At 48.3% G+C, this 11,483-nt stretch overlaps 1 protein-coding gene across 21 annotated transcripts in view; it reads left to right on the top strand.

Annotated features, from left to right (window-relative positions):
• The window catches only part of CUX2 (cut like homeobox 2), a 215,537-nt gene that overhangs the window by 147,296 nt on the left and 56,758 nt on the right, over positions 1 to 11,483 (top strand). For 18 of the 21 annotated variants that reach the window (XM_053280267.1, XM_053280269.1, XM_053280268.1 and 15 more), the window contains 2 exons: positions 1,689 to 1,767; positions 11,043 to 11,180. In XM_053280267.1, coding sequence (XP_053136242.1) covers positions 1,689 to 1,767; positions 11,043 to 11,180 — 217 coding nt within the window. The remainder of the gene's footprint in view (positions 1 to 1,688; positions 1,768 to 11,042; positions 11,181 to 11,483) is intronic. The other 3 variants (XM_053280275.1, XM_053280277.1, XM_053280276.1) reach the window with 2 other exon arrangements.

The raw sequence follows: 11,483 nt of genomic DNA, 5'->3' as shown, positions 1-11,483 counted from the left end.
TCCCCCCCTCTGTTCCACTCCCCGTAGAGTCTCATTTAGTATTCATGACTGGTGATAAATCGGACAGCTCAGTAGATGTATAAACACCCGAGTTCTTTTGTAGAAGGCAGAAATTTGTCTTTCCCTGCGTCTTGCTGCTCTCTCCGGTTTGATGCTAACCCTTTTTTCTGCCCATGTGAGAACTGAAAGATGACAGGTGATGTTTCTCTGACTTCAGCAGAAAGGAGACAGAGCACCATGGGGGCTTGGTGCCAAATTCATCATGGCTGACACAGACTTTGACCAAAGTTCCGAACAAAGTTTTAATTACAGCTGGAGCCCAGCAGAGCGGCAGAAATTCCCTAGGCTTCACTGAGGAAGACCCCAGATTTCCCCAGACTATGTTCCCTAAGTGAGCAACAGTAACTTTTGCGGATGTGATCATGTTGCTCTGTCCTTAGCAGGGATGCACAAATGTTTTGCAAAAGTTACAAGACAGCTTGGAGAATGGGAGAAACTGAGCATGCCAGTGAGAGGAAGACTTCTGTTCTCAGTGGTCTGTTCTTGTCTGCACGCATAATAATAATAATAATAATGATGGTGATGGTGATGGTGATGGATGGTGAATACTATACCCTCAGAATATCACCTGCTTCAGAACCATTAAAGGGGCAGACTAGAAGCTGGATTTTCTGGTTGAGGAGGGGGATGTTCCTGTATACACATGAGCCCACCATCCTATTCTAGTATCATGTCACTGAATATGTATGGGGTGGTTTTTCTCAACTCACTTTTTGCCTCTAGCTATCACAGAAAGGTTGAAGAGGAGGCCGGTCGGTCCACATGTCTGACATCTAATTAGAGGAGATTAATTATTTCTTGGGTCTTCCTGCCTCTTTGAATGGCAGTTTGGGGAAGGGATTTGCAACACGCAGTGCCCACGTGCTGGAAGTGAGATTTCACTTGCCCCCCTGGCTGAAGAGGGAAGGGGGGGGTTAGGCAGGAAAGGAATGCAATGGCTGCCCAACAACAGCCCCAGCCATAATATATTAAACCCTGAGGAATAATCTGGTTTAAATCCGGCATGCCTGTAAACCCGGGTCGTAAACCTTTGCATAGTCATGCAAAATTGGCCCCTCCAATCTGGAACATCAGAGCAGTCTGTGTTGTTTGTTTTAGGTGGCAGAACTGACCCTCTCACTTCTCATATCCAATGGTGAAATTTTCATCCTGCCCATCTTTGCAAGGAACTTGGGGTTAAATACGTGGATCTCTTCCCTCAGCATTCTTGTGTCCTTCCAACAACCCTGTGTGGTATCTTAGGACTGGCCCAGGGTCATCCAGTGGCCTCCCTGGCTGAGTGAAAACTTGAACTGGGGGTTTCCCTGGCCCTCCTGTAACATCTCGATCGCTGTACTGCACTGCAGGGTGCTGCAGCGGATGGCAGGCCGCTGTTAAAAGGCAGCATATTATCAAATATCCTGTTGTGTTTTGACCAGCTTGGGAAGGAGGTCTCATTTTGATTGCCTCAAGCATCAAAATGCCTTGCACCCTCTCGGATAAGTGCGCATGGAGTCGTTTTGTATAAATTCTCTCACTCATTCCTAACCTGGGAAGCTTTAACACCACGTTATTCCAAATACCGCCTATTCCTTGATTTCCTGGCTCCTCATCTCCTGTATTTCTGTTTGTTTCATGTCCTCAACCAGGTGGTTGCTCTTAGTAAAAGAAGCAAGGAAGCAGAAGCGGCATTCCTGAACGTCTACAAGCAATTAATTGAAGCCCCAGGTATGCAAGGCCATGGCTACTCTTGCCCGGCTTGGAATGTGTGTTTGTCCCTCATGGCTCTTGCGTTTGGGAAACCCCAGTTGGGATCGCGGTGTGTGGGGAGGTGATCCAGGTTGCCAAGCCACCCACCCCAGCCCGGGGCGGCTCTTTGCCCTAAGTGGGAAGGTGCGGGCAACCTCTTAGATGAAGCAGGCTTCATTCACTCTCACACAGGAGGTGTGAGAGTGTCAAAAGGTGCCTGCTATCTACAGGGTGGGGTGTCCCGTCCCCCCCGCCTATAAGTACTTAATTGTTTCTATTGCCGCTTCTTGAAAAAAAGTGCTTTCACTGAGGATGGCATTTGAGTCGATCCCCCAAAGGGCTGCAACCCTTTAACATGACGTCATTTCTGCTGCAGCTTGTCCTGGTGCAGGAAGGTGGCTTTCCTCCTTGGTGCAACATTTTGATTGATGCTCTCAAGCCGCTCCGCCGCAGCCCGTTGCGTTGCCCTCGCCTGATGGCTCCCGGAGCTGTAGAAGGCCTTGCGGTGGAGCCTGCGTTCCGCCCTGTTCCGCTTTGAAGTGCTGGCACAGCCGACAAGTGGAAACATCTTCCGCTATTGCTGTGTTTTCTGTGCGTGAGCCAAATCTGTCTTGACAATAAAAAAGGAATACATTTGCTCCTACCTTGTAATAACGCGGCAGTGATCCACGCTTGTCTCTTTGACGGCAAGTTAACTACGGTGACTGAACGCCCTGTGCAGCAAAGGGGCAGGCGGTGGAATTCAGGTGGGGGGGGTGGGGTGGGGTGGGGTGGGAGTGTGTTGCAGTGCACATGGCCTTGCCCTCTCGGGTGTGCTTCGTTTGTGAGCAGCACTTGTGGGCTCCGCTGCTGAAGGTTTTTGGAGGCACAAGCCAGGCTGTATGTGTCCAGCTCTTCCTTGCAGTTAACAAACACGGTTGTTGGAATTCAGCATATTGAGGAATTTGTCTTTTCTCTAAGGGGGGAACGGGCTACTAGTCCTCATGGCTGAGAAGATCAGCTTGCACCCAAGTGAGTTGTGCCTTGCTGGACCTCAGAAGGGGCTAATAGGGACTTCTGGGAGCTGGGAGTGGAGTTTCGACACAATGCCCTCAGCCTCTGCCCAGCCAAAGCTGGCAAAAGCTGGGTAAAATATTGCAGCTATAAACAGATCTGGTTAATTGGCATGATTTAGTCTGGTTTCAGGCTCTCTCTTTTTCATATGAGCCAGAGGGGCTTTGCAACTCTGACATGGGATGTTGGGCCAGTTTTATCCATGGAAATGTACAGTGGGTTGTACCTTTGGAAGAAGAGAAGAGTATTTCTCTTGGGCCTCCACCCCTATAACTGTTCAGGGCTGTGCATGTGGGTGCAGACGAAGCTCAGAAATGTGGTACAGGAAGTAGAATTCAGCCTTCTGGGAATCCAAGCTTCCTCTTTTTAAAACGAAGCAAGCAAGTTTCTAGCCCCCATGTCCGTTGAAGTATGTGAGCACAAATTTCAGACTCGGGAGTAGGGGTGTGCAACATCAGCCTCTGTGTGGCTGGTGGGCCATTGGAAGCCCTTCCACTGGCCATAAGTGCCAAAAGACTGGCCTTCTGTCCTCTCCTGCCTTTGCTATGCCCAGGCTTCAGCTACTACAGCTACAAGGAGGGCATGAGTAAGGGGAACATTTGTCTGGTTCTGGGTCCGGCCCCATCGTGTCATCCCACTGAGTCTGAAGAGCTGACGTGGGAGAGGGTCCCTCAGAGAATGTGAATTCATTTTCTAGAAGTTCAGGAATCACCCAAAATGTGTGTAATGTGGTTTCTTGGGGGAATCAAGGCAAGCTGAGTGTCTGCAGCTGTTTTTTGCATGCATTAACGTTAAACCTGCAACATGAGAGCCAGAGGATGGCCCGCGGCCCTTTAGAACCGAACCGCCTCCCTTCCCCAGCCCACTTGATGCAAATTCTTTGTGGAAGACTTCAGAACCAAGGAGTAAACAAATTCCTGATTCAACCATTTCTGTCTAGGGGTGGGGGTTTTTTTGTGGGGTTTTTTTTGAATGGCTTCTGTCAATGCAAACCTCAAGCAGAGAAAGGGTGATTGCTCAGCAAGTATTTTGATAAAGTGAGCCCAAGCTTGTGTGCCTGTAATTACGGAGAGAAGGAAAATCGTAAATCTCTTTGATATTGTTCACACAGATGTGGCATGAGGAAGCGGGATGTGTGTGCGTCTGTGCATTGGGCTGGGGGGGTGGGAGGAAGAAGCAGTAAAATCATGTTAAAAGCATAATTAATGTCATTGTTATCAAGAATGGTTTGAGTTAAGCCTCCCTTTTGACTCTCCATCACAGAAAGAGATGGCTGATTTTCTCCATTGTGTTTAAGGTGCAAACCCCACCACCCCAAAACTTGTGCCGGAAGAAACTAACTTGTTACGTAAGGGCAGAGCTGTGTGGGGGAGAACCACAAGAGAATGCGGAAAGCACCAGATATGGTATCAGGTGCGGGATTCAGCTAACTCAGATTCTCAGCTTTCGCATTTCTAGAGCTTATGGTTATTGCATATGCTTGAATAGGTGTATCCTAATGAAATCTCAGGGTGCGGCAGCTTTTTTTTGGGCGGGGGACATATTCTGTGCTAGAGACAGGATTTAGGAAAGGGACTGACGCAGGCTGTTTTGTGGTATTTTTGAGATATCTGTGGTGTGGCAGCATCTGGAATGCTGTGGATCATCCCCATCTCAAGAAAGGATCTTGTGGAGCAGGAAAAAGGTGCTGAAAAGGGAAGTCCAAATGACCAAGGGGCGGGAGCACCTTCCTTACAAGGAAAGCTCACAACACTTGGGGCTATTTAGTTGACTAAGGGGGAAGGGAGACATGATAAAGGTTTATAATGTTACGCATAGTGAGGGGAAATGAATAGAAAGATCTTTCCCCCTGCCCCATAATAGTAGAACTTGGGACCACCCAATGAAGCTTGGCAGTAGATCCAGGAAAGTCATGAGAGAGTCCTTTTTGTGTAATTATACTCAAAAGTATAATTAATTTACAGAATCTGCTGTTACAGGATGTGGTGCTGGCCACTAGCTTAGATGGCTTTAAGGGGGGATTGGAGGGGGAGGGGGAGGGATCTATCATCGATGGCCATTAATCACAATGGCTAGAGGGAACCTCCATGTTCAGAGGCAGCTGAATCCCAGTTGATGGAGGGTAGCAGAAAGGGAAGGTCATTGTCTTTGGTCCTGCAATGCTTTTCCGGAGGCATCTGTGGGAGAGGCTTAATGGACCTTTGGCTGAATCCGACAGGGCTCTTCTTAGGTTGTTGAGAGACAGCTGTGTTTTTAACAGGCCTGGGCAAATATCTGGCTCTGAATAGATGGAGCTGAATCATCTGCACAGCGCCACTGGCACTCTGCAGGGGTGACTGTCCCTGCTGTAGGCAATGCTAAGCTGTTCCCCATGTCAGTGAAGCCCCTGAAAGAGAAACCGAGTCCTGAGCTCAGCAGCATCTGGGAAGGCAGGCAGGGTGTGCTGGGCAGGAATCCTGTAGAGCTGAACGGGGAGCGCACTGGAAAGGACTCCACTTCCCGGTGCTTCCCCCGGGACTGGCAGGGCTCTGTTTTGCTTTATGGGGCTCACACCAGTGAGCAGCGAGAATGGCCGCCTCCACGCGGTGCTACCATTGGTCTTTCTAGCTCAGTATTGTCTTCACAGACTGGCAGCGGCTTCTCCAAGGTTGCAGGCAGGAGTCTCTCTCATCCCTATCTTGGAGAAGCCAGGGAGGGAACTTGAAACCTTCTGCTCTTCCCAGAGCAGCTTCATCCCCTGAGGGGAATCTCTTACAGTGCTCACACATCAAGTCTCCCGTTCATATGCAACCAGGGCAGACCCTGCTTAGCTATGGGGACAAGTCATGCTTGCTACCACAAGACCAGCTCTCCTCTCCTGATTACGACAGCAGTGAATGCACCATTGAGAGACCTTAAGGCCAAGCTGAAGACAGATCACCCTGGAGAGAATCTATCAATGTGGTCGCTAAGAGTTGACACTGACTTCACAGCACTCAATCAATCAATCAATCAATCAATCAATTAAGTGCAAGTTTGTACTGTGCTACTTTAAAAAAAGAAGACAAAAACATTTGATATCTTTTTCAGATGTATGAGTGACTCAGCTGTTAAGAAGGAGGGATCCAGAGTTTAGTGGCAGAGCACATGTTTTGCATGTGAAACGTCCTGGGCTCAGTTGCTGGCAGGATCTCCAGGTAGGGTTGGGAAAGATTCTTCTCTGTCTGAAATCCTGGCGATTTGCTGGCAAGCTGAGTAGTCAGTGCTGGGCTGGATGGATCTGACTCTGTATAAGCCGCTTCAGTTAAACATGTTCAGTTAAACAAGGCAGAAATATTAAACATGAGTCCATGGGACTCTGTGTGTGTGAGAGTGTGTGTTTGTATGTGTTCCTTTGCAATACACTATAGGAAGATTTTTTTATGTTGTCTTCATCACCCATCTTTTAAAATAAATATTTTTGGTTTTCCTGCTGGAAACCAAACAGCGTCAATACTTTATTGCCCCAAAGCCCAAGCTGAACAGAGATGGGAAATGTTTCCCTTTCCTGGTCCTTCCAAACACGGTTTCCAGAGCAAGATCGCCAGGGGTGTTCAACAGTGTCCCCTAGTGGCCAGACATCAAATAGGTGATCTTTATTTAAATAGCAGGGCTGATTTATTTCCGAGCCTTGGGTTGCTGTCCAGTGGTGGTGTGGTTTGGGGGTTTTTTGGGGTGGGGTGTTGGTGTTGGGTTAATACCAGTCAGATTTGGTCTCTCATGAGCATTCAATCTAATACAATCAAAGTAAATGAGCTGTCTTTGTGTAGCAGTTTCTGCAGAAATGAAGTTAGTGGTCTCAGGGCTTTGTTAACATTATTTTAAAGCTTCTTCTTTTTTTCTTTTTTTTTTGAGTGGGGGTGGGCGTATTTTTCAGCTTTGCTAGTATCTGCCCAGTCATATGAGTAGTTCCCTTGAACAGGCTTGAGAGCAAATTGAAATGTTCAGGTGCCTTTTGTAGGACTGTACCATCTCACAATGCATACAGAGGGGGCAGGGCAGGGGGTTGCTTGTCTGAAAGGACCGTTACAGGAAGCATATCTCTCCAGCCAGAAAAAATGCATGTTGCAGAGATGCTGCATTCCACATGGGTGGAGATCTTGATCTGGCACTTTCAATCCACTACTTTCCTTCCCACCTCCCATGTGTGTTCTGGATTTATATGGATCCAAGGGAGGACTATTGCTAGAGAAGTGGCCTGCTGGATCAGATCAGCGTCCTTGAAAAACCAGCTTGGCAGTGGCACCCCCTTTGTCCTGTATCGAGGCCTGTGTTTCATGCAGCAAGGTCCTAGGCATGCCCAAGGAACAGCCTTGCTGGATTTTATTTTATTTATTTATTTTACATTTTATCTCCCGCTCTTCCTCCAAGGAGCCCAGAGCGGTATACTACATATATAAGTTTCTCCTCACAACAATTGAGAGCCAGCGTGGTGTAGTGGTTAGAGTGCTGGACTAGGACCGGGGAGACCCGAGTTCAAATCCCCATTCAGCCATGGAACTAGCTGGGTGACTCTGGGCCAGTCACTTCTCTCTCTCAGCCTCACCTACTTCACAGGCCCCTGCCTTGGGGGGTGGGGTGGGCTCACAGTCTAGAAGGAGCCCCAAGAGAGGCAACAAAGGGAGGGGAGAGGAGAGGAGTGAAACGCAGCAACTCTTTTCCGGCCATGTGGTGACATAAGCAGGGAACATAAACACCAACACAGCCTTGCTAGTCCACCTTGCCAACGTGCAGAGGCTGGAAATTCCTCCTCGGCTGGTGCAGCCTCATCAGCTTGTACCCTGAAGCATGAGGTTTAATTACCCATATCGTTATCTTAGCTTGCATAGCTGCAAATGTTATTAGCAGCTGTAAAGTTATCCAGTCCTTTTTTACACCCTCCCCCCCAAGCCTAGCTACGCTCGGCGTCTCACCCTGATGACCCTTGCGCCGCTGGGCGTCTGGCAGGTGGATCATAAGCCATACAAACCAGCAGCTACCCATTCATCGGCTCTAGATTTATTGCCTTACACTTTCATGGAGTTACTTTTGCCGCAAATGTGTGGCAGAATACAGGAGGAGAGGCTGCAGAAGTGGAGAGAAAGGCCATTGCCGCTCGTTTGGAAGACTCTGGTCACAGCTTTGCCAGCTCACAGCGCAAAAACCTTACTACCTCCATCAGTACTACTATTATTACTATTATTCATGAGGATCACAAAGTTTGTCTTTTTCTATGGAATCATCCCGTTAACCACTGAACAAGAACACAGAGCAAGAAAGAACAGAACAAGGGCAAAATGGAACTCAGAAAAGTTGAGAATTCAAAATAGAACATGGTCCGTGGTCAGCGAAAGTTGCTAACAGCATCGGTGGAAATCACAGACTGCTTGATATATGGCTCAAGAGAACCAGCAGCCAATCAGGCTTCCCTGAGTCAGCACTTCTGCTTCCTCTCTTGTGATCTCCTGCACCTGCGTGTCTCCCACTGAGCTTTCCTCTTGAGACGTCTTCTCAAGACAGGTGAAATCCCAGCCTCCTCCTGATCAGCCTGCTCCTGATCAGGATTCATGTCTGGCAGCTGTTCCGATTTCTCAGCTCCAGAGTCTGGTCTCCCTGCCAAATCCTGTTGCTGTACCTCTGAGCCCTCACTAGCAGGTGAATCCTCCCGTTCCTCCTCTGACTCTTCTGAGTCAGAAGGCTGAGCCATGACAGTTGCAGGGGAGCAACAGCGAGAGAGAGGACATTCCCTCACCTCTTGTTTGTGGCATCTGGTGGGCTACTGTGTGAAAACAGGATGCTGGACCAGATAGATCTTGGGCTTGATCCAGCGGGGATGTTCTCTGAATTAGGACTCTGAATTAGATGGAACTTCGTAGGACTCTGAATTAGATAGAACTTCGGTCTGATCCAGATGGGCCCTTCTGACTTTCCTATTTGTTTGTTTGATTGATTAAGTGCCATCAAGTCGGTGTCGACTCTTAGCGACCACATCGATAGATTCTCTCCAGGATGATCTGTCCTCAACTTGGCCTTTAAGATCTCTCTTTAAGGGGCATTCATTGTTGTCATAATCAAGTCCATCCACCTTGCTGCTGGTCATCCTCTTCTTCTCTTTCCTTCAACTTTTCCCAGCATGATGGACTTTTCAAGGGAGCTGGGTCTTCGCATAATGTGTCCAAAGTATGATAGTTTGAGCCTGGTCATTTGTGCCTTGAGTGAAAATTCTGGATGGATTTGTTCTATGGATCCATGTGTTTGTTTTCCTGGCTGTCCATGGTCTCCTCAAAAGTCTTCTCCAGCACCAAAGTTCAAAAGCGTCAATACTTTTTCTCTCTTGCTTCTTCAAAGTCCAGCTTTCGCATCCATAGAGTGTCACGGGAAAAACCATCGCCCGAATGAGTCTAATCTCTGTAGGTGTAGACACGTCACGGCATCTAAATAAACCTCCCCACACAGCTGGTAACAGCATGATGTGTGCACACCTTCTAACAGAGATTCCCAGATGTTGTTGACTACAACTCCCAGAATCCCCAAGCAGAAGCCATTATAGCAGGGATTCTGTGAGTTGTAGTCAACAACATCTGGGAATCCCTGTTAGAGGGAACACTGGTGCACATGTCCCTAACTGCATAGGGGCAGGGCTGGACAGTGTCACCCAAACTGGCCCATTACTGGCTTCTTCTGTGATTTGACCAAGAAAAGCTTGCTTCATCCCCTGATCACACATCCCCTTCCTGTGTCTGTCTAACTTTTTGACCCTACAAAATTTGATTCCGCGCTTCTTCTTCTTCTTCTTCTTTTTCTTTTTTAAATGGGGAAAGAGGGAGGGTGTGGGGAGGTGAAGATGGAGCCTGGTACAATAGGAGCCATTTTCTTGAACTTATTATAAAAAAGCCAGACTTGTAAATTAATTTGTTCATGTTGTACAATGGCAGTGCAGATGGACTCATTAGCATGCACACAACAAATAATTATAGATGAATTTTTTAGCTGGCCTTCCTAATGGGCTTGCTGGGTTAATTATGTCAATGTATAATTACATCGGCCCTGGGAGGCATAATGGTGCACCCCTGCTGAGCAGACGCCGGCTAATGACGGCGTGTTGCTGACGGAGAGGAGCTGGCCTGTTTGGAATGCACCTGCTTACCTCGGCAGAAACGGCTATTGTCTGCGCCTGCCACGGCCTAAGTAAACAGGCATTATCGGCAGAACGTGCTGTTGGATGGTAACTGAGGCTGGCGTGCAGCAGGGAGCCGGCCTGGGTGGAAAATCCCCTCTGCCTGGAAGAGGCTTGCTTTGCGTAGTGCTCTCTGTCCCGGGGCCAGCAGGATCTCCAGCTGACGGGGAGGGCTGCTCGGTCTGAGTTCCGAGGGCCGCTGGGCCTCCTTAGGTGCTGCTCAGCTGCATCAGGCTCCTTGGCCTTCCCATTGGGCTCCCCTCTCCTTGCTCTGGGCATACGCCTCTCTTAGTCCCAGCTTAGTCTGTATTCAAGGCTGCGTCTGCCACAGTGCCTCCTGCATGCTGAATGCTGTCCATGGTGCTGTGTTACAGTGCTGTAATAATGGGTGACTTCAATCACCCTCAAGAGCCACCTAATGGCACAGTGGGGAAATGCTTGACTAACAAGCAGAAGGTTGCCAGTTCGAATCCCCGCAGGTACTATATCGGGCAGCAGCGATATAGGAAGATGCGGAAAGGCATCATCTCGTACTGCGTGAGAGGAGGCAATGGAAAACCCCTCCTGTATTCTACCAAAGACAACCACAGGGCTCTGTGGGTGCCAGGAGTCGAAATTGATTTGACGACACACTTTATTTTACCTTTATCAATCACCCTCACATAGACAGGGCAAATTTACGTGTGGATATTGACAGGCCACATTTCTACATATGCCTTAGAACACTAGGTCATGGAACCAACCATAGAGAAGGCAAGCTTGGATTTAATCCTGAGCAGTGCCTAGGACCTGGTGTGAGATGTCAGAGTTGTAGAACCATTGGAGAACAGTGACCATAGTGTGATCCAGTTCAGATTATATGCGAGTGGAGCATTGCCAAGGAAGTCCAGCACAGATGCGTTGGACTTCAGAAGAGAAAACTTCTCAAAAACTTCTCATCTGGCCATTCCAAGTGGCCCATATTCTGGTCTGAGCTACTGGCTAATGAGTGCTGGGCCTCCCCTCTGTTTTCTCTGCCTCCATTTAGATCCTGTCCCTGCCCTCGAAACGGCTTGGAGCCTAGAAGGCCGGATTCAGCAGCTGCATTGCCTCGGCCCTGAGAACCCACCTTTGAAGGAGCTGAATCGGAAGTGGAAGAAGAACCCGGAGCTCCTATGCCCCAAAGGTACTGGAAACAAGGCCCTTGAGCCTTGACCTGAAGGTCAGCTGAGGGCAGAACTGTGTCCCCACTGCAAATCTGTGGGAATGCAGGGAGAACGTCAGATGCTGCTTTCTGAGAACCCCAGCTCATGTGCATGTGAACTATACAGGTTTCAAAGTTCAATTCTTCTTGGGGCACACTTTTAACATTCACTCTGGAGTATTATTATTATTATTATTAATTCAATTTCTATACCACCCTACCAAAAATGGCTCAGGGCAGTTTACACAGTATTATTATTGTTGTTGTTATTATTATTATTATTAA

This window comes from Hemicordylus capensis, chromosome 15 (genome assembly GCF_027244095.1).
Source record: "Hemicordylus capensis ecotype Gifberg chromosome 15, rHemCap1.1.pri, whole genome shotgun sequence".
In the NCBI taxonomy this organism is placed as follows: Eukaryota; Metazoa; Chordata; class Lepidosauria; order Squamata; family Cordylidae; genus Hemicordylus; species Hemicordylus capensis.
Note: the sequence above shows the minus strand (reverse complement) of the source record. Positions and strands in the feature narration are given on the sequence as shown.